The sequence below is a fragment of the Seriola dumerili genome, unplaced genomic scaffold (assembly GCF_002260705.1).
Source record: "Seriola dumerili isolate Sdu_G_001 unplaced genomic scaffold, Sdu_1.0 BDQW01000121.1, whole genome shotgun sequence".
In the NCBI taxonomy this organism is placed as follows: Eukaryota; Metazoa; Chordata; class Actinopteri; order Carangiformes; family Carangidae; genus Seriola; species Seriola dumerili.
Window position 1 is genome coordinate 740,789 of NW_019174376.1, and position 24,238 is coordinate 765,026.

Here is a 24,238-nt window from a genome sequence, read left to right on the forward strand (position 1 = left end):
CTCAATTCACAAACCTCTAATGTTTCCATGAAATCATTAACAATCTGTCTCAAGTTTGGAGTAAAAAGTGGAGTGGAGTAAAGGGTATTACAGACTCCATCTCCAGTTTTTTTAAAAAGACACTTACAATTAGGTAGCAACTACACATCTCAGTGGTGAAGCTGAAGCAGCAATGCCCGACATGCTGTTTACTCTAATCACTCCAAATAAACTCCAACTGTGCTAAAGTCAACAAAGAAACACTCCCTGAAGTATAAAGTTCTCGATGAATAAATGATTAGTTGAAGAAAAAATTCATCGCCAACTATTTCATTCCTCAATTTTGAAGCAATGCAATTCGTTTGATGGTTCCATGTGTTCCAAATGTGATGACGTTTTTGGGGATTTTTTCCTGATGTTTTACAGATCAAGCAATTAATCAAAAATGAAAATAACTACTAGTTGCAGCCCTCGTCTTATACAGATCTTGGTAAAATTCAGGAAATCATTGCTACAGGTCTGATTGCATGAATACGTCTTGAGGTGAGTGTCAGCCCGTAAAACTACTTTTCTTCTATTATATATTTCTCCTGCGAAAAGTCTAAGTTCTCTGCTTATCTGCCTTTTTTAAAAAGTTGTATTTTGTTGTTATTCAATACTTCTTCCCAAGGCAAGTGTTGACAAGAAACCACAGACAAGCTGCAGACTGCTGTGCTGAGAGAAAAACACTCGGAGGCCGTCTGACTCCTGGGTAAAAATATCAATCAGGCGACTTGGTAGTCTCGGTACAGCTTATTACCCTGACCAGTGAGCCTTAAGTTTTATTATTTGTGCATGTTTGACCACAAGGGAATTAAATGCGACATCAAAGACACTAAAAGTCTATCGTTTGAGTTTGTTTAGTGAACATTCTGCTCTACTGAGTCCTGAACGCCTCTAATCCCTGTTTTGATGATCCATCTCACTGCACTGCGAGGTAAGCTTCTGAGTGTGTGTGCATACGTGTTCAGAGTGAGTGTGCTTTAGCGCCGCACAGGTACTCATGTATGTTTATATGTTGTGGCATATCCCATTCTTAAGAGCCAGCTGCCTCTTTTTCCTGTAAGTTTTAATTTTTTTCTCTCTTCTTCTCTTCAGCTGACTGCAACTACCATAACTCCTTCATTCCCAGACACAGCCAGCTCAAATCACGTCAGTAACAGTCACACGGCGGTGCCAGCAATCACGGACCTCAGACTGGAAACCTGAGCGTTGTATGCTGGGTAAAGAAAATCCCAAAGTTCTTTCACAGCACTGGTTTGACTGTTTTGCCATATGATCATACAATAGAAGGGGTCTGTCAGAGCCGTAAGTCTTGTCTCTTCAGAGGCTTGTGGATATCCAAAGGTTTCTGACTTCTGTCACTCGTTTTGACTGTCAGTAAAAGTTATAGGCTGCGACCCAGAGAAAAGTAGGCCAACAGCATGAACCTATGCATGTATCCAAAATAACATTTTATGATCTACACGGACGAACAGGAGGAACAAATGCCTCGAGGACCTCAGGGGACTGCCCTCTGACCCTTTGCGTGTGCTCTATCTATGCTCTACCTGTTAGGACCTGTCTTTTCCAACTTTGACCCGGCAGTTTTGAGTGCCTGGGACAACACATGGAGGCCAGCAGGAATCCAAAAATTACTTGTTGTGGTTTCCAGCCTGTCTCCCTCACGGTCACATGTGTGAGATATGCTGCAGTGGTATGTGCAGGGCCTTAGCGGACGGAAAGTTGCCCAGAGCCGTTTGCCTACGGGGCAAAAGGTGGCAGATACATGACAGACTGTCATGCTCAAGGTGTACAGGGGGAATAAACACTGTGCCTCTGATTATTGCTGTATGCTCAAATGTGACACTACATGGTTTCACAGCTGTTCAAACTTGAAAGGAACAGCAGTCTAATACATAACCCCCAGGTATGTGTGGTTCAGGGGCGATGGGCTCTATTTTCATGGCATACACTCACCCAAGCCGCACCACACCCGGGGGATATTTTAATATGGTGCAGCAGTGCGCCTTTTAATCACACTGCAACAAAATAATGTTGAATAGTGCAGATGAAAAGTTCTCGGCGCTCTCGAAACAGAAGTGGCATTAATATCATTGGTTCCTAACCTTTACAAAGTCAACTGACAGTCTGTCATCAACGGTTACTTACTTCTACAACCTGCAAGCCTTTCAAGCAAGGTGGGAGTTTTACCTTATTAGGCTGTTTCATTGGAATATCTTAAAAGGCTTCAAAAAGTCAAATGATTCAGTATTTTATAAGAAAAAAACCAATCCCACAAATACTAAACAAATTTATGTATCAAATGTTTATATGTATATTTTTTTCCCTAGCTTGTTGATCATTTTACAGCCCTTCAGATTCATCTTCTGACCCCACTGGGGAGTCCCATTTCCAGACTGGAGACAACAGATTTAAATTAACTGAAGTCACACATATGCTAACTGACTGGCATGGTTCATTAATGCATGTGTACAGTGTGTCTATTATAACCTGACACTTAACGCAATTACTTAATTAGCTGGTAGCTGCTGGACCTTCCTCCACCCTCCCTACCGCCTCCTTTCTCTGCTTTACTTTTTGTTATTGTTGGTTTAACTAAGATTTAATATTCATATATTTTATGTTAATATTGGGTTAGGGTTAAGTTTTAAGATTTTCCGAGCAGCATTCTTTGAGCGCTCCCTAAAAACAGCAGAGCTGTTTCTACCCATGAAGTTTAATTTGACTACAGGAGGAACGCCATGTATGGAGATGAGGACAGGATAAAACACAGAAATAAGAAACAAACCACAATCTGGTTTAAAAAAAAAAAAAAAACAACAACCATGACACGTGAAAGTCAGCTGAACCTGTCTCATTACATTTTGTTTCGATTAGCATCTGCTTTTCACACCTCACGAGACATCAGTAAGACACTGGCTGAGCGCTGAAAAACAGCACTCTCTGCTGAACTTTCCCCAAGGCTAAGTGTCTTCCATATGGAGATAATACACAACAGAGTAGATAGAGGTAAAACAGATTAGAAGTGAAGTGTTTGGCTCAGTGGAATACACAAGGAGCTGATAAGGAGGAACAAAGGCAGACGAGGCAGATTTAGTAAAATTAGGGGAAGATATGGAAGGTTCAGTGAACTAACAGGTAGCAAAGATAAGGAGAATCAGGGTACCACTGGTAGATCAAGGGATCAGTCCACGCTGATTATTCCTCTAATTGTATTTTGCAAACTCTTGTCACTGGCAATTTGCACAAACCCCTAGCGTGACCAAGAGCGACCTTTCATCAGGAATGCTGTAAAGAGCCTAATGAGACAGGGTGGGAGCCCAGACTCGGCACAATTACGGGAGATTAGGGTGCTGCGCAGGATGCAGTGGCAGGTAGGTAAGCAAGGATGTACCCCACCCTCTGACTGCAACGCACTCCCTCTCATTAGAGATGCCTTTGCTGACTTCACAGACACAGGGCTGCTCTCTCTCCCTCGTCGTGAAGCCTTAAGAGGTCATAATATTTCAGGATGGGTGAGCTGAAACAGGAGGAGGAAAGGGTGACTGACTTTTAGGATCCACACTATAAGTTACCAAACAATTGCTGCAACACAGAGAAAAAAAATGTCATTGCTTGTTTTTTTTGTTTTCCATAAGTTCAGATTCTTCTTCATCCTAAGTGTGTTTTCGACAACAGTAGTGCTTAAATGATTAGCAAATTAATTAATTAGCCGACCAACAGATAATTAATAGAGAAAAATTTTGTTGACCTTTTAAAAAGTTGGGTTTTCATGTAAACAAAGTTATGTATTGCACTATAAAGCATTATGGGTATATCCTTGAAGCTGACAAACATATTGAATGCATTTCCTTCATTTTTTGATTACGCAATACATGTCTGTTGTTTATGTCTGTGTTTTACTAGCTTGTAGTTGTCCTCTTCTTGCTGCCTAGCTTACATATTACTTTGTTTCTTTAGGCGTTACCTCTGCCAATTGACGATCAGTAGACTGGTGTGAAACTGATGGCAGGACTGTGTCACATGTGCATCAAACACAACAAAACCGGGGCCAAGCTGTTCAAAAATAGCTCCAAAACTCCACATGGTGCCTTTGAATTAAAAATCTATCTTGAATTTAAAGCACTTGCTGTGAGGATTTGAGACTCTTCTCCATTGTCATTTTAACATCATTTAACCTCAGAACCAAAGATCTTTGGGTTTGTGACTGTTGGCCAGACACAAAAATCTATTTTTAGTGGTCCAAGAAAGAGTGATGGGCTTTTACCACTACTCTCTGATATCTTATACGCCAAATGATTAATCCATTGTTCTTAAAAAAAAAAAAAACAATCAACGCATTAATCATTGTGGAAAATAACACAGACAGATCCTTACTGTTTACTTTTAAAGGGGAAAGTATGGGGTAAGAAGGGGGAAGTGAGAGAAACATAGAAATGGAGAAAGAAGTATTGGAACAAAGAATCAAAAGGAGTTCAAGGACAAAACCTCTGAGTATGTTTGAGAAAATATTTGCTGGGAGCTTCTAGTTTTCCCAGCAGTGCCTACATCTCCATGGCTTCCTTCATTTCAGCTGCTCTGGAAGTCACGCTATGCTGGCTGCTAACAATACTCAAAGAACGGGATTAAACCTTCAAATGGCAAGAAACAGAAAACATGTCAGTGACTCTGTGAATGGTCCATTTAAACTCCAATTTATGGTTGATGGGATAAATTTTGTTGTAACAAAAAAAAAAAAAGGACGGGGGTTAAAAAACATCAAAAGTTATGAATAGCAAGATTATGTCACCACCTGACCTTGTTCGCTGCTCCTAAAAGAGCTCTCATTACAAATATTTCACTCTCTGTTTGTGTTTTTAAGGTTAGAACCTAAGACGTCGTAATTCTCTCCGAGTAAAAGTAAAAAAGCAGACGTCAACCTGTTCACAGCAATTTTAACTGTAGCCTGTTAAACCCATCAGAGAGGAAAAGGGAATTCTTGAGGATGGTTTAGACAGTTTGTGATTCTTCTAGACATTTACTATCCCATTATCAGCCATTTGACTTTTACAACTTTTTCTCTACTGCTCTAATAGCCAGATTTTGAGAAGATAAAGCAAATGTGGTAATCATTATACGAGGCTTATATAACCTAATGCCCTGATGCCAAACACATTTTGACCTCTCTCGGTGAAGGATGGACATACCGATCATGAGTGACAAACTGCTGCAGCTGGCCATCTCACAGTTTTTACAATCTCATGGCTTTACAGTCGTTCATGCTCACATTTAGCTCTGAGTAGCTGACCACAATGAAAGGTTATCGGGTGAAATATGGGCGAATGCTCGAGTCTTTCAACCTAGCAAACACTTCCCCGTCGCTAATGTACGGGAAAAAATGTAAGGTGTGATATTCCTGGAATCCTTTCTATGATGAAGCTGCCAAAGGTGAAAGTAGACTTGCACTGGTCACAGCTACTTTGTAAATCAAATTATTTTATTAAAGTGTATCAAATGGTCAAAACCATAGAACTATACGTGTCAATCTGTAGCACACTGATGTACATCTCACATTCTCCTTGTGCATGTTTGGATCTATTCCACCTCCTTGTCTCCATGTGCTTTGTCACAACACACCAAAAACTATGCTTTCTTTCACTGATCCTTATTCAAAGAAGGCACGATAAACTTATCAGCCACGCTGGCTAATCATCACAATGGGATCGTGTATTACATTAATGCTGAAGCAAAGAAACTGCATGCATGTGTCTTTCATTTCATTTTGGGGCACTTCTTCACTTAAGTGCTCAGCAAGCTCAGCATGGAGGTTTCTCAAATGTTTTTCTTGATCCCAAGTAAAAACCATTCAATGGGACTCAGAGTTCAGGGATTTATTTTTACAATGGGTAGAGTCCCGCGGCCCGGCACACTGAAAGCACCTCTCTCATAACATTCCTCAGACACGAAGAGAGCAGATACACCACATATTTAGCCAAAGAAAAAAAAAAAAAAAAAAAGTGTTTCCTCACTGATAAACTGTCAGTCAAACTTGTACCCTTGCCAGGGTGAGCATCATGTGTGAAATGGGTTCACCATACGGTAAGGGGATGTTCTCTTTTACAACATGACCCCATGTGGACCTGCATCCCTTAAACGTGACAGATACCATCTGCGTCGCTGCTGCTCCCTCCTGTCACTGTCAGTCACTGAATGACTTGATGAGCAACAGTGATGTCACGTCGCATCCCTGCTGCTCATAACCAGTGAGTCCAGCTCTGGATGTTCCAGCCCACACACTGGGTCCACATGCTGGCTTCACCTTTAACCTTTCTTCTCCTCCGCAATCTGCAGCGCATAAGGAGACGTCAGAAGTCACCGCTGTCACATAAATCAGGTTAATTAAGCACACAGCTACACTAATGATACTATAACTACTGGTGATTTTCCGCTTTGACAGGTTAAAAAGATGAGCTAACGACACATCATTTGCTTTGTTGCATCCAAAAAACGGCATGTATAAACTTCTGCCCAACATGCAACTAATGTGTTAACTGGGAGTTGACATGTGGGAGGCAAGAACCGCCCACATTTTTGGTCACATTTGGCCTTAATGTGCCACAGTGGTTACCATGACTAATCAGGAGTAAACCATGCATGCAAGACAAACAAAAAAACATGTTTGCAAGCAGGAAAGAGATGCACATTCATCAAACTCACCCCGCCTCCTCTCCAATGACCTGCTTTAAGACAATTTACTATGTCTACATGTGAGTGAGGTGAGAGGAGAGGTGACAAAAAGGCAGGTTACAACAGGCCGCTGGACTGAGGAAAGACCACTGTTGAACTTTAAGTAACTGCAGAGTAGGGCAGCTATTAGAGGAGGAACAGAAGTACTGCGAAGGGCAACATCTGAAATCATCCTCAATGACTACAACTATTCAGGCAAACTCATCACTGTCTTAAAATAAATTCAAGCACATAGTTTCCAGACACATGAAACTTTCAGGAAAGCTGTTCTACATGATGAAGACAGACAGTGGGAGAAGGACAGAGGCAACCACAAAAAAGATGTGATTAAGTGCGCAAGTGTCCTACATGATGACTAGATAATCTGCTAAATTAAAAAAAAAAAAAAAGGAAGGAAAGGAAACTAGGTGAAGGGATCCATAAGCTCATTGTGTCAATTCCACTGCTCTACCCACATTCTTTTGAAATGCAAAACAAGGATCTGTAAGAGTTTTAATCTACATGTCTTCCTACAGGAAGTTACTTGAGAAATTTGTTACATTTAGTCCCTCAACCAAACAAACCGAGAGTCAAGTCTGTGTACATCAAAGGTTGGGTACGAGTCAACAAGTGCCCTTTAACAAGACAATGAATTCCCACAATAGCTCCAGGGTTGCTGTCCTGACCTTGCAACCACGCTAACAAGCATCCATCTTCACAATTCAGCCCAAAGGCAGAACTAGAATAGACAGTAGAGCAATACTGAGAAACCTCTATACAGATCCAGATCATCAGTTTGCTCTCTCTACCTTTATTAAAACTTCAGGTAATTGTAATTATGTAGTGATGTTCAGATCCTTTATTATGTAAAACTGGAAGTACCACAGTATAAAAATACAAGTACAGAAGTATTATCAGTAAAATGCACTTTGAAGTATCAAAAGTAAAATTACTCATTATAAACATAATTTTACTGTTGTAAGCTGGCCAAGGTGTAGACAATCATAACTGCTTTGTGTATTATTGGGTAGTTCATTTTCAATAATGCAATGCTTATTTTAAAAGCTGATTGTACATTTTAAATGTAAAATTCATTATCTGGAAATTACTTTTCACTGTAGTTGTCAGGATAGAAATAATAAGTTGCATAAACGGGTCATTCTGAAAGTAGAAGTATCTCAAAAGTGCACTCAGGTACAATACTTCAATTAATGTACCGATTTATTTTCTACTTATTTCCTGTGAAAATTTTGGGTTCCCACTGTGTCTTTTCTCAGCACCTTGGCCACTAGACTGTGGAGGATTGGCGTCATGCTCCGACAGGCTCCATAGACATAACTGACCTCATTATTTAGAGCTTCAGTCAACTGTTTATAAGTCCAACTAAAACTCAGAAGACATCATACTAAAAATGTAGCTATTGTTTATCTTTATTGGAAAAAGGCTTCAATCTCCATCTCTGCCCTTGACTATGGTGAGGTCAGGTCTTTAAGAAAAAAACGCATTAATGTGAAAATGCGCCACTGATGTCACTAACGATATAGTTTCACATGAAAAAGATTTTGTTGAGAGTGTTACTGTTCCTTTGCTGTGATCTGCTGGTTTTAAAAGGAAAAATAAAAAGATATAGAACTGAAAATGTATGTTTCTAATGAGCAAAAAGATGTTAGTTTTTTCCCCATTTCCAATAAAATATATGAAGAGCACTTATTTTACTAGATTTTAGCTGAATAAAATGATAGTATAAATCAGACTAAGAAACTTAATTTGACTCAGGTATAATCTTGAATGCACCGATGAATGCAAGTAACTTTTCAGATGGTGTGACATAGTAACATTTGCACTGACTTAGAGCTTCAAAGTTCAACATGGCTGTGGCTGAGAAAACAAGGCTGGGACCCTGCTTTGAAGCAAACATTACAAAATAATGATAATGATGATAGTCATCAGTACAGGGTCTGTATTGAGTGATGCCTAGAACCAATTGGCCGTCCTGGCATTGCAGTGACCCTGAACCCAGCCAAGATATGAGCTTATGGTTCAGAATTAAAAAAAAAAAAAAAAAAAAAAAAAAAAAAAGAAAGAAGAGAAAGAGCTCCTTCAGTAAAACATTTCACTGTTTGGTATCCTGACATTATCAACAAACAAAAGCCTTTTAAACATGTTAACCTGTAGGAAAGGAATATTCAGTATTTTGCCTCTTTGCGTCTATTTGGAACATCTTTCCCTCTGCTATCAAGGATATAATTTCGGTATTACTGACTCCTCATATTTGGGACACATGACACATCAGTTTAATGTTTTTCAGATAACATTTTTACCTTTCACCACAGATGAGGATACATGAGGCAGCATTAAGATATTTCAAGATTCTTGAACGAAGGCAGTAAAGTTTCATGTTACAAATGAGCGTCTGGCTGCCTTTCTGTTCGTCTGTCTGTCTGTCTGTTTGTCTGTGGCTGAGCCCAGATGTCAGCTGGTATGAAGACATCTGCCCTGCCAGAGGTCTAAAAGCCTTGTGAGCTGTTGATCTCAGAGGATACCACTTGTCTGCTGATGACAGGCTGGATACCGAGTACATCAGGCACCAAGTGACTAAATCCCACTGGATATAGACAAGATGGAGTGCTTTAAAAAGGACTTCAGAGACTTCAGAGCAAAAACAGAGACAAAAAGTTGCCTGTGGCTTCAGAAAAGGGCTGTTAATTCTGTAATAAGTTCAATATCAGATTTAAAGCTAAAAATTACATAACTTTAAACCCTGAAAACTTGATTTCAAATCTTAAACATTTCTCTGCAACATTACATATTTGAAAACTAAAAGAGTTTAACACTGAACTAGAATTGCCGCCTCACAGTTGCATGCCTCCAACAACCAGTCAAGGCCAGAGTAACCTTTGACCTTTGACCACCAAATTCTAAATCAGTTCATCCTCGAGTACACATGTTCAATTGTGCCAGATGCAATGAAATTCCCTCCAGGCATTCCTGATATATTGCATGCACAAAAATGGGACGGACATGAGGTTACAATGACCTTGACCTTTGACCTTTGACAACCAAAATCAATTCATCTTTCAGTTTGTGCCAAAATTTGAAGAAATTCCCTGACTTCCTGAGATGTCACATTCATGAGAAGAGGACAGAGACAGACAGACAACAACCTGTCATCAAGTTTTGATTCAAATGTTGCTACATGACATCACCTTTTTACATCTAAGCCCAACCCACTTCAAACTCAACATAAAATAACCAAAATTTGCTTCAAAGACAAAGACAACAGAGAAAATTGTTTTCCAGGACGTTAAAATTGTTTTATAATTAATGCCATCAAATATTACATGTGTCCCATCTGTGTTAAAAGTGCTGCCTTCCAGACAGTAGTACAAGGATTTATCCTCACAAGTCTCAGTCATGTCAAATTATACAACCTTTAAATGAGCTACTCTGTAATATTGTATGATAGTATCATGGCTTGTGAAGTTCAGAAAAATGGGATTTATTGTCTTTGAGAGGATCAGAGGAGCCTCCAGGCACCAGCCATTAATGCTTTACCACAGAGTTAAGGCACAAAAAATTTAATTATTGTCTTATACATCACTGAGACATGATGGTTCTAAAAAGAAAAAACACAGATGACAGCCTCATACAACTATTGTGAGCAGGGCACTTATTGGCCCCTTTGAACAATATAAACACACCAATTGCTGTACACAAACATGGTGGAACCACATCAAAAGCGCTTCAAGGGGATGTCACCACATGCGATCGCAGAGGAATGCTGCTGAGAACTGTCTAAAGTGATTAAAATGATGAGTGAATCTTTGAGCGGAGTACGGCTACACGCAATCGTCCCCAGCCACATCCTCTGCTGTGGCTTCGGCTTTTGCGTAAACATGACGAGAGAACAAGCGGTGACTGACAGCTGTATGAAGCGCGTGGACCACAGCTGTAACTGAATTATAACAGTAGCTTGTGTGAGCGACGTGCTCTCATCTACAAAACCACTAAAGTTATTTATCCAGCGCTCTACAACGTGACAGCGATACAACGAAATGGTATGTGCCTGACCACCGCGGAGTGCTCCTCATAATGCCTCAGATATATATCAGAGCTGTCACTCAGTGAACAGTCATTCATTGGAGGTGATGTTATTGCTCTTTTGCCGTTGAGCCACTTTGTACTGAGCCTTCAGCTATTCCCTTTGCCCTCAGGACTCTTGACTCTGGCGTGACCTGTATTTTGCAGACGCAGGACCTCAAAAGAAGAGACAGCTGCGATAGTATTCCTGCCTGTGTCCGTCTCCTATCATTCCAAGTGTTGCCCCTGGTCAGGCGGAGTCACTCGCAACCCCACACCCTTCGTCCAGCAGCCCATTCAGTGCCAATCACGGGGTAATATAACTGCCAGACTGTTTACGGACTGATAGCCTCCAATAGAGGGAGGATCAGGGTGTGGGGGTCTGATGCATAGCCCTCCACCAGCAAGGGCCCCTAGGTGCCCATTGATGACAGCTATCATTCACAGTGCAGAACAATGCTGGCAGATCGCAGATGCTGGGGGGGTAGCTGATGTCTGTGCTGATATCAGACAGTGTCGCTCAGAGGCTGCCTGCAGGCAAAACTGAGAGGGATGGTGACTTATTGTGATGGAATACATAAATAGATGAGTGAATATCAATAACAAAAGAAAGAAAAAAGATCCTCAAGATGTCCAGTGTGTACATTAGAGTATACGGCACTGCGGTGACAATCTAACAGTGGGTGTATTTAGGAGACATTTTTTGGAAAAACATCATCTAGATAAAGGAGACAGGCCAACAAGGTTTCTACAAGTGTTGTTGATCTTTCGACACAGCTTCCCCTCTTCATGCACTTTGCAAGAAGGTGGAGTTGTGCCAGAGCCCCTCCTGCACTCCTCGCACTGGAAACACAGCAGGTGTCGGACGACGTTTTTATATCCGTTATTTATGTTCTGCTTGATATTTCAAAATGAGACCATAAATACAAGTATTAAAATATGGCAACAGGATGAGCTGAAAGACAGTTTGAGTTTCAGCAGAATTGTATATTTTCTAAAGCCAAAACTGCAGGGAGGAGACGTGTTTTTATTTGATATGATTTAATTATTTATTTTGGAAATGATAAAAATGTTTTTTTTTTTTCCCAATAAATGTGTTTGACATGTTAATTTTCTTGTATCTTAGGGATGGTTTTGACATCAGAAACAGAAATCCTCTTCAGAAACTAAACAAATAAATAAAATGCTACAGCTGCACAGATATTTTTTTCTTTCCTCCTCTTTTGCTTTTCTCTTATTTTCACTCACTACCCATGCCAACCACTCAGTCACACGCTGACACACAAAATTATAGCTGTCATTTCTTACAAATATACAGCTCACAGCTACTACAGATGGAGAAGGAAGCTTTGATTAAACCAAATTCAAGAGGAGCTCTAAATAATGGCACAAATGTAATCTTACTTTAAGAGGTCACGGTTTGCTGAACATGTCAGTGTTGAACATTCAGTTATGATTTAGGTCTGGCAGAGTCTAGCAGAGGTCAGGATCTCAACGTTGTTTCTCATGGTCAGGAGTGAAGGATGAGGGGCATCGTCTCCCAGTGTGGACTGGCCCTCGCTTCACCACTCCATACAATGATGCATCATTATGTGTCAAGGAAATATGCAGCGCTGCTCTGATCGCAGTGACTGATGAGCTGCTACTGTGGAGATCATGGAGGGCAGGTATCCCATCATACACAGCACACATATAGTACATGGAAGCACTCACGTAATTTCATCCACTGAGAACACAGAGGATTAAAACCCAATCACCTGGTTCCTCAGTGTGGATACAGAGTCTGCTACTTTTAACTGTGTCTATACGCTTAAACTTAGGTAAACCTGTACTGTCTTTTTTTTTTTTTCTTTGCAACACCGATCAGCAAACATGTTACACAGATGGTTTCACTCTTCTAAAAGACCTCCATTAGGCCCATCAGGTCCTGCTTGTGTAGGCACCCAGTGGCCTTAAGCTTTGCTCGGCAGCACCTCATTTAGCATGTGTGTTCATGGATCCTCCATCCTTATGATTAAGTCTTTCATTCAAGCGTGAAGTAATCAGAAGTAAGCCAGGTCAGCTTAGCTGCCACAGAGAGCTCTGATCATATAGGGCGCCGTCAGTGCTGGATTTCCCAAGGCTTGATCATGAGTCCTGTAATAGCCAAGCAGGGAGTGACTGTATTGCATGCTAAGAGGTGTCATGGAGCTACATCTGTGGTACCAGGCATCTCCTGAGAAACCTGTGCACTGATGGAGATGTTGGTAAGAGATGAACTGCGATATTGGCCAGAGAGCATAAAGTCAGAAAACGAGAACAGCGTTTTCAGTTGTCCCCGCAGTGTGAACTTGACTCATGCAGCAAAAGTCTGTGTTGTCTGGGAGGGTCTAGCTCGAGGGAGAGATGGATGATAATGGTAGAAAAGTTGACACATAGAGGAATTTCCTGTCGTGTGGTGTTATCAGAAAAACAACAGCATCCTCCACTGTTTTACTTCAACCGCTCAAATTCAACAATGGAGTTGCTGATTAAATACTTGGGCTGCTGGCACAGAAGCCAACTGCTGATGTGAGGAGATTCCCATTCACTCAAAGAGAAAGGAGATCACTCAAAGACAGTTCAGCGGGGAAGCTTGGAGAGCTGACTGTAATGGATCAGTAATGTAGGCTCCAGCAAAGAGCCAAAAAGGTGTTTTTAATCAAATGGCAAGCTGCCATTGGTTTCAATCAGCCTGTGAAGAGTTTTCACGATTCCTACTTTTACTGCGGGCTATTTTTCAAACTTCATACTGCATCCTCTGACAGTAATGGAAAATGAACATGGGTGAAATGCTGAGGGGGTGTTTCAAAGAAAAGACTGTGAAACAGTGTAGGAGGATGTTGCTACTCACCATACTGGCAGCTGGGTCCGTTGAACCCTGCAGGACAGTCGCAAAGCTGAGTGGATCCCTCCAGACACTGGCCGCCATTGAAGCACACGCCGTAGCTACACACAGCTGAACGAATCCGTGTGGGCAGACGGGGCGGTAAGAGAAAAGAGACAGAAAGAAAAAAAAATAGGTGAGCGAAGCAGAGACACCTGGCTGTTGCCATGAAATGTCAACATCTGCAGTTTCAAACAATGACCTCTTTCTATCAAAGCCTTATCATCACCCTGTTAACTCCTGACTAAAGGAAGGAACCTTGAGTCTCCTTCATTCACACTAACCAATGTAAGAGGAATCCGCCGCTTGGCTCTTTTTTAGAAGAGAGACAGGTTTTTGGCCAAGTGGAAGAAACTTTGCTCTCATAGAACCGGAGTGTTTAACATGACTGGCAGCAACAGCCTGGATGACTTTTAAGGAAAAGTGGCCTCTTTCCCGCACAGTTTGAAAAATGTTACCTGAGAATGACCCGGACTGATTAGGTGAACTTTTGATCATTGTCACAAGCAGTGATCATACAGATGTGCTTATAGGCCTGAGAGCCACAGGGTGAGCGTGGCTCATCCATCTTTTGGAGCCAGTGGCCCTGCATCCATAAATCCCCACAAGTCAAACTGCTCTCACTCATTAAGAGGTGAAATTCAAAGAATCCAGGACCTATAAACAGTGAGAGCCACTAGGTAGCTCCGAACACGTGAATCCACCTCAGAAGTGTACCATCGCATTCCACACACTCACATTAATCATGACAGTCCTTCACCTACAACTGTGTGTGTGTGTGTGTGTGTGTGTGTGTGTGTGTGTGTGTGTGTGTGTGTGTGTGTGTGGACGTACTGTACATGTGTGCTGTAGTCCGCCTGCCTGTAGGCTTATCTGATGTGTTTTGAGGCTAACATCCCTGTGAAGTAAGACAGCTGTTTAAGCCAGGCCTGTTGTTTGCACTCTCTTGAGCAGAGTACAGTGCTTAGTGATGACAGCTCCAGAGGACTGATGTCTATCATTGCTTCTCCTGACTGGCAACATGTGGACACCGAGAGTGAAAAAGCCCGGTCCAGCTAATCACAAGAGGAATTTAAATGCCAGTCCTTTCCTCAAATGATTGAGGAGACGTCCTCTGAAAGCCAGACATGCATTTTTCAACCCATCTAATCCAACCAGAGGCGGCATAACCAATCATCACACCAGGTGCTGCCAGTTCTGATGCCATTTATTGGCCATATATGGTCATAGTGATGGTATCAGTGTGTCCAAGGCAGCTCAAACAGAAACAATGTAATTTCAGCGTGCGCCCATCTCCATCGCTTATCTTCGTTCTTAATGTTGCCATTTTTCTTGCTTTTATCATGTGAACATTTGATTGTTTTCTATTCAGTAGAGTGTTCAGTAGAAGCACACCCTCAACTGTCTTATTGTGCTTTCATTTTCAGTTCATATTTTATGTTTTTATGCTGCCTTGCTGCAAAAATAATTTCCAAAAGCATATTACAGCTAGGTTCATCAATCATTCAATAAACAAAAACATGTAAAGAGTAATCATTTTGATAATTGAGTTGATAAAAATAAATTCCCATACATTTGCTGGTTGTCACTTCTCACAGAGAGAGAGAGATTTGCTGCTTTTCTCTGTTTCATGGTGATTGTAGATTGAAGATGTTTGGGTTTTAGATAGTTGGTCAGATGAAAAAAGAAAAGGTTTTTTTTTTAGATAGATATTTTAGAAAAAAATAAAAAGATTGATTTCATGAACAGAGGTGTTACTTTTTAGTTCTAATCAGATCTAAATATCTACTTCAAATACTTTTAAACAGAGGCAAAGGTACAATGCTCTGTTGAGGAAATGAGAAAGTGCTTCGGGGTGTGAAAACATAAGCTGTCTCAAGTGCATGTACAGTCTGGCTTCAACTGTATCATGTCAGCCACAGGGAATAACATAACATTTCCAAGCAAAGGAGGAGGACTTTAACAAGTGATCTCTAATAATCACAGATGAGCCCAAGTAATTTCATCCATGTCTCTCAGCAGATTTACAGGACTCCTCGGAGACCAGCGCTCAGCCTAAACATCCGCCTGTCATCTGGCCCCATCCTCCGACACCTGCTCAACAGTTGGTCTATCAAGGGAGTCTACAACAAATGTCCCACACATACAGTACCAGTCCAAAGTTTGGACGCACTTTGAATGGGAAAGCGTGTCCAAACATTGACTGGTGCTGTATACACGCACACACACTGCACTCTACAAAACACACAAACATGTCTCTCTTGCTGTCTCCCACACATAAAACAGAACACCACAGCAAACATCATAAATCCATGTTGTGCTCAATAACTAATAATCCAACATTTTGCCCAATTTATGAATCCACTGAAATCCTACTCCGACAGGAAGACCATCTCACCACTGCTAATCTGCCCATGATGACTTCCAGTTCCTCAAGACTGTGCGGCTACAACAGGTATGATACAGTGTAGTGCTTCAGCATTCAGTAACATAACTAACATAACCACCTCTGTCATTATCTAATGTGAGGGAATTTTGATGTGGTGAAAGCAACAGATGACAGAAGAGCAGGGAAAAGAAAAGCATTTCTGAGTGGTCGGGTTTAATTGCACAGTTTCAACTAGATCCAAGTTCCTCAGGACAATGATATTACCACCGGCTGCGAGAGATCAAATTAATGAGACATTTCGAAATTGTGGTGAAAAAGCTTTAAATGAACTAAATCACAAGCAACAAAGTAAAAGGTCAGACGTCTCTCAGAGTCACTTCAGGGTAGCATGGCTAAGAGACAACAAGGGGGAATGTACATTCCCCCTTCTGAGATGTGAGACACACAGGATTGTTGGCAGCTAACCAGGGCATTTTTGGGCCGCCCCCATCCTGAGCCCCTGCTTAATCTTCCCTGAAATAATTCCTTAATGTGGCATGCAGTGTGGCATAAAACTCACTCTCATCTGTCGCTGTGAATGCCTCAACTCTATTACAAAGACACCTTCTCTGAGAGGATTAGCAGCTTCCACAAAAAGAAGAGACAGACAGAGCAGGGGTCAGCGACTCGTGCCGAGAAACTGAAAACCAATAAGCAGGTGTCACCCTTACAGCTTCTGAAGGGGATGACCACATCAACACAGAGGCAGCCCTGTGTTTGTTTAGGCTCCGTCGATCTGTTTAACCCCCAGAGTGCGACCCAGAGGGAGACCACATTTAGGGCAATTCACAGACACAAAGGCCTGCGCTCAGGGCTCCGTTTGGTGCCATAATTGGTACGCGTTGAGCCAAGCACTGTATTTTAAGGCAACAAATCATGTTTTGCTTTGCAGAGGAATGTGTCATTTCAAAGAGTGCCTGTGAAAACCAGAGCCAGCTATGTCAGATGATCTCTGACAGGTTTCTTTGAAAAGATTTAAATACCATTTGAGCTAGACACTAGGTCAGGAGGAACAGTAATGCTTAGCCAAAATGTCTTAGTGTGCTAGACCCCGCAATTAGAATATCTGGGCTTTTCCTGCATCCAGCATCATATTGTATCCTATATATATATCTATATCTATCTATCTATATATCTATATAGATATATATATAGATATATATATAGATATATATATATATCTATATATCACACTCCCCTTACATCCAAGTAACAGGATGAAATATTGATATGATACATTTCCTCACTTTCCCCCTCCAATGTGCCAGGGAAGTGAACAGTACATGAGTACATGCATAACACTCAGACTAAACAGGAAACATTTTGTATGTGCAAAAATATATGAAAAATTGAATAGCGACTTGAACATATGAGTTTTCTGCAGCCTCATTTATTCCACTTCCTACTCCATTGCATCTAAATGAAAAACAGTCTCTTGGCACTAAATGCACTTTCACTAGCTGTACATACTGTATAACCTTTATACCTAAAAACGTAACCATCCCAGTTAATGTGGCCAGTATAAAAGTTTGGTCTGTCTGTCCTAAAACCATTTCCCTTCTTGATGCCTGCAACTTGTTAATATTGCCTCTATCTGGCATGGACCCCATTAAAGGGAGTGCAAGAGCCTCGCATTTGCACCTAGAATAGTATTCGACAGCAGTTCAAGGGGATTTAAGAGTACTAATTTGAAAAACAAGCATCACTTTGTAGCTTACCATCCCAACTCATTTCCACAAAGCCCCGTTCACCGTCTTTGCAAGACGTCCAAATTTGCGACTGTCCAGCAATGTTATGCGATGTCTTTGGGTCGGTGTCTACTTCTTGTCTGAGGACTATGAGAGTCATGTTTGCTCGGCAGACTCATACTAGATAAAGTGTAATTCTACAATCTGTTCCCATTACAAGTTCTTCCAGTTAGCATGACCGGCATCAAACAGACCCCAAGTTGTTTAGTGAACTGCTATTTGCTCACAGCCTGATGTGTGACAGCTATTCCACAAACTTTGACAAATGCGGTAGCTTAGTTTTGAAGACTCTGGTGACCTTACTTCCTCGCTGCACATTACTCATTAGATCAAAAGGACTATGTCAGTGTAACCAGGGGCTGTATGTTGATGGAACAAACTATTTAAATTACACCCAGTTTAGTGTGTAATGCTCCATGTTATGTCTCTGTTGGTTGATTTCTGTCTGGATCTCTGTATACGTCTGGGTCTACGTCTATTTGTGTTCAGCTATGCACGATGTGGTCCCCATGACCGATGACATAGTTGTTGCTGTGTTCCCTGACACACATACACACGCACGAACGTGTACACACACACACACGCACGCGCGCACACACACACACACACACACACACACACACACACACACACACACACACACACACACACACACACAAAGACCACCCATGGACATACAGAGGACCATTTCCTCTTTTCTGGCTACTGGGCCTATTTCACATTTAGCTACCTTTGCCAGCCTGGTCCCACCACAAAAGGGGGCCAGTTCCTATTCAGCAGTTAACGAGGACGACAAACTGGAAGAGCCATTGTCCCTGCTCCTCAGCCCCTGTCACAAAGCTTATTGTTGCCATCAATCAACATAACTGCTTGTTTCCACTCCCGGCTCACCCCGTCCATCCTCACCCGGCCCGTGGCTACTGGCTGAGGTAAAAGGTTTAACCAACTGATTGAGTGGTCCTCGAAAACATTTAAGTGGAGGAAGTCGCCATCACAAAGTCAAGGGCTCTTCACCTTCGGGAGAACCAGATAGCCATCGAGCCAATTGGAGACTTCACAAAATACACAAAAGTCACCTCAGTTGTGCTTGGGCAGACTTCAAACAGTCCGCTCTGCCTTCACAAGGCACCTGGCCGACGTTCTGTAGACAAGAAGTCATTCGATGTATTGTAAAACCTAAACCTAAAACAAATGTAGCTCTAAGATCTTAAACAGGACAGAGAATAATTTTGATCATCGATTAATTGTTTTGCTCAAAGGTAATTTTTAAGTAAAAACGACCGGCTTCTCTAAATAAGCTCTACATCATTGTAAACTGAGTGACTTTGGATTGGTTTTGGACCAATGGTTTAACAAAATTAGACATCTGAGGACATCACCTTGAACTCACATTTTCCATATTTGTCTGACATTTTATTGTCTAAATGATTAATCAAGAAAGTAATTTGCTATCCCTATACAGTGAAAAAAAAGGAGGATTTCAGTTTGACTTTGAGCATTCTAGCAATAATGCTGGAAAACATCTTTAGTTGGAAAACAAAAAAACTCCAAATCTCAGATATTTGCCAACCACTCAGGAACTCTAAATCAAAGCTATTGTGTGAATGGAAAACGCATAAACCTTCATAATTAGATGATAGTACCCTGAAACAGAAATATGGAAAACAAGAGGGAGGGGGTCAAAACAGTGGAATAAAATGTGAAAATAACCAGACGTTCGCTGTGCTGTGGTACATTATTTCTCCAAGTATGCGACTAATTATGCTAAGACAAGAATGCTGGAGAGCACAACAACTGAGTCTATAAATTACAAAACTGTGAGAGGTCGTCAACATCTGCACAATGTGAAAATACACAGCTGAACTAAAGGAAGGACAAACTACTCAACTTGCAGCCACTTCTCACTTCCCACTGTGTGTCCTGCATCTACAAATCGATTCGACCCTCAGTTCTGCTCAACTGCCTCACAATAGCCACAGGTCATTAGCCTAATTTCCTTACACTGATATTTTATTAGGGAACACACACAGAGAAAGAAGGAAGAGTGACAACAAGTGCCAGACACTAAATCACTATCTCAACACAAAGCATTCCCATCTTCCTCATTTTACCCTCATTTGGGGGCTTTTCAGGGGATTTTCTCAAGCTCTAGATTTTGCAAAGCAGATTTTTCCTTTTGGATGTTGGAGGCGCTGTTGAAAACAGCCCCACAGATTGTATTGTGCTGACTGAGGTACAGTGCAGATAGCGCATAGCAAAGTGCGCAGGAGTGGGAGAGGGAGGATTGCGGTGTGAGCTTCCTTTTATCCTGGTTCAATGGCTCAGAGAAAAGGGTGATTAGTTTGTCCCATCTCAAAGTGCTGCCACGTCTTTGGTTACAGAGATAAAAGCCCTGCCTCACGTCGAAGAGAGCAGCCATTGTCACGCAAAAACAGAAACAAAACTCCCAACCACCACCACCACCCGTCTACTTAAGTGAGGGGGAGACACTGGGCAGTCCTGAGGGATGTCTCTGTAAGACATTTCTTCATGAGTGTTTTAAAACAAACCAGACTCCATGAAGAGTAGACAGTGCGATGCTTCCTTGTATAATTTAATACTGTAACCTTCTTTCTGGACACAAAGAGCTCTTTGAAGAGAGCACTGATGCCATAATAAGACACTGATGAAAAGCGCATCCAGGAGATCTTCTCCTGCTCCCCAGCCCAACCACTTCCAATCAGAGGGCTCTCCCACAGAGTAGCGTGTCTGTACCGGGGGTTTTGCAGGCTGGGCGTTAAGCACATAGACTGTTTCCAGGCAGGGCGCAGAGGACAGGGAAGTGGGAACTCACTTGTCAGTTAACCGGACAGGGGACAAACTGTTTATGGGAAGGCTTTGCCAAGGGTCTTTCTATGGTATGCAGGCTATGCAATCTGGATCACTGGCTGTAAAATCCCATCAAAGGAAGCTTCTTGGTCTCAGCGGTGTGAAGCTAAGCTGATCCACAAGGAGATGAGCTCCTGGCAGCTTCAGTGTGACCAACAGAACTACTTGTCCGTACATGGGCCTATGAGTCAGAGCTACGGTGGGAAGATTGGTTTTTGTTTTTCTTCATTCTGCTGATAGGTCCTGTTTTTGGGGGCTTCACTGTAATTGGTTGGGTATAAACTTGTCTGCTTTTTACTTCCATAATGCAACCCTCTGACCTACACTAATATGTCACACCTCTGAATGAAGGAGAGTGGCTTGACTGTGTGGATGAGAGCCAAGATTTAAACATGGGACATAGAGTTAGACGGGGAACATTTTGACCTGTACTGTGCTTTGTAAAGTAACTAGCCAATGCTAACTTCCAGACAGGGTATCCATCTTAAACTACAGAAGCGCTGCAGAGACATGGCCTCACTCAGATTGTAATTGTTTTTTATTGCGTGCAGAACAAGATACTGCGACGCAAATCCAATTAAACGGAGAATGTTAACACTTAAACTCTTTCAGCACTGGAGGATTATTTTTCCCCGCGTTCACATCTAAACCTTGTGGGACTGTTGTAACAACACAAGTGCTGCGGACATGGCACTGACTGATAACATCTGCTGAGGAGTCTGGATGGGCAAAGCACCTCTTGACCCTTTTGACCTCTCTCTGAAAACCTTTCATTCAGAGGTCTGTGCCGATGGTGAGGTGATGCTTGAAGCATCCTTTTCTTCTGCTGAGTCAGGAGAAGACATATTTGCCTCTTAGCAAACATACCTATCTGCACAGTCTCTCTGTTTCAGGCAAGAATGTTGCTAGTAAATGTGAATTTCTTTTAGCTTTTCAAGTGACAGAAAATAGGAAAATGAAGACACTCACGATAAAGACAACCAGCTTCTCCGTTAAGTTGAGACCATCCAGGGCAACACTTGTACACAGTCTGATAATCCTGTCTGTAGACTTGTCTGTATGCTGTGTAGTATGCCGTCCTGTTAAAATGGCAAACATCAAGTTAAAAACTTTCAATCAAACAACAGGTTGTAGTATTCCACTGTAAAACAGAGACCATACATATATACATAAGGATTATCCGACTTAGTATTTGGCACATATCATTCTCAATGTTTCATGTGGTTGAATATCAGCAGATTAAGAAAAAGAAATGTGTAATCTGTTCAAACGGCTCCCAGTCTTTTAAGTAAAATGCAGTATAATGTTCAGCAAACATTTTCCCAGACTCTTAAGGCACCGTTTTAAAAGGGTGAGACTGGCAGACTCTACTTCAGAGAACAGTGCCTATCCCTGTACTTTGGGACCCCACTCATTGCTCCACAATCATTACGCACTGTGGGAACACGTTTTTGTTTAAAGCGAGTAATTGTGGCTCTTGACTGCCTTCAAAGCAGGCTTTGACTCGGTAACACAGTAAGTAACGCAGGGTGAGAAAGCAAGTGTGAGCAGCAAAGTGACAAACCCCTCAAACTGACTCAGAGAGAGAGAGAGAGAGAGAGAGAGAGAGAGAGAGAGAGAGAGAGAGAGAGAGAGGCTAAAATGTTAGCATTAGGGCTCTCCTTCAAAGGAATGTTGGCCGCAGAGACGTCTGCGTGTTAAATAGATGGTGAAGTGGGGTTGCACCTTGCACTTAACTGTATGAGAGGTTCAAAGCAGTGATTACAGAACAAGAGAGAGGGAGAGATGAAGAGGGAAGAGGTATGGAGGAGGTCAGGGAGTCAGTCCTGATCTTGTTTCATACTGTTTGGAGATGGAGTTCAATGAAGTATCAAAACCTCTCTGATAAATTCTTTTGGTTGCATGACTCATGGAAACTACACAGAACCATTAATTAATGTTTTGCTGCGGCCAGAGCTTAATCAGCAAAGCACTACATCCCCTGCAGGTGAGGTTGGGAGTGTTTGCATAAGGACAGAGTCAGGGGCTTTGAGAGCAGAAAGGGAGGCGCAGACAGACTACAAATGAGGTGTATTACTCACCTTCTCTCGTATCCCATGCACCATGACTGCCCCACACAGCCTTGCTTCCACACTTTAACCATGCGTGTGAAGGCCTGCACACACGGCTGCCTCTGGGCAACCAGCGTCACCTCCCTCTCCACGCACACATTGGGCCTGGAACGAAAACCGGTGGTAAAAATACTTAACATGTCAAAATGTTTTTACTGTTGTACAGAAGGCAGCGGGGGGATTTATGAGCACTGTCAGAAATGGTGTAGCAAAGATAGATGGACAAAGCTTGAATGAGGCATTTTCTAGTTGTCGACGATGTAAGGCGAGTGAGGGCTTTACCTGTGTTGAGGTCTAAGTCTGCTTATGCTGTCTGGTTTTGGTATTTTTAGAGATTCAAGGGGGAATTCCTCATACATCCCCCTTCAGAACGCTGAGCTACAAAGCACAAGATGCTGCCTGTTGTTCAACTTAATATTCACCTGATGTGTTACCAGAAAGTCTTTTAGGGGGTACCAAGGACATGAAAGTGCAAAAAAGAAAAGTCTTATTCCAATCCAAAAGCAAAAACCAAAATAAAATTATAAAAAATCATAACCAGACAAGATCGAAATGTTTGAGATGAGGTCCAGGTTTGCTGGGAAACAAAAGCATATGTAATGCAACCTCTGTAACCAGTTACCACTTCACTGCGCAATATTTTCAAAATAAAATGAATAAAACAAAACCATGCCACAATTTTCCAGACAGTTCACATGAAACATTTATAGTGTTTCCACTGGAAATACAGGGGGAACATACATGTTTTCACTTGTATGTATACGAGACTGAAAGAGGAGACAGTTAACATTTTTCACCCTGAGGTAAAATACGGTAAACCTTCAACTGTGATGTTTTGTCCTTCTTACACAAAGTCTGTCTGAGTTAACGGGCTGATGTGCAACTGATGTCTTCACACCAGTCGCTGCACCGCACAGACTGAGGAGTCTCAGATGAAAAAAAAAAAAAACAGTGCAACAAGATCTCTGAAACATTTTCTCCTTTGGTAACTCTCCAAGGACAGACAGGAAGGCTCGGGCATATGGAGATCAGCAGGAATCCTAAGACAACATCCAGCTGCTCATCTCATAAACAACAGTAATCACCATCCCCTCCACCTGTACACATAATTGCATATGAAAGACTTTATTGTTAGTGGCAGGTAACAGCAGAGAAACTCTTCTCACATATTTCAAGCTATATATTTATTATTTTGGGGGTTTAAAATACCTGCTATAATTGACTGGTTCTTCACTTTGAAGGGCTTAGAAAAAACAGCCTCTGACAGAGTTAGGAATGCAGGGCAGACCATCAACATGGAGCCAATATATATAATCATGTAAATCACAGTGATATTATGCATGGATGCAAATAAAGACCATGACGAGAGTGC

The 24,238-nt window shown here is 41.7% G+C and overlaps 1 protein-coding gene across 1 annotated transcript in view; it reads right to left on the reverse strand.

Annotated features, from left to right (window-relative positions):
* Window positions 1-23,225, reverse strand: part of megf6 (multiple EGF like domains 6) — an 81,044-nt gene extending 57,819 nt beyond the window's left edge. Inside the window, exons 1-4 of the mRNA XM_022748240.1 lie at window positions 23,149-23,225; window positions 22,837-22,971; window positions 21,725-21,834; window positions 13,679-13,783 (exon numbers count right to left, since the gene is read on the reverse strand). Coding sequence (XP_022603961.1) covers window positions 13,679-13,783; window positions 21,725-21,834; window positions 22,837-22,971; window positions 23,149-23,225 — 427 coding nt within the window. The remainder of the gene's footprint in view (window positions 1-13,678; window positions 13,784-21,724; window positions 21,835-22,836; window positions 22,972-23,148) is intronic.
* Window positions 23,226-24,238: the final 1,013 nt, after the last annotated feature.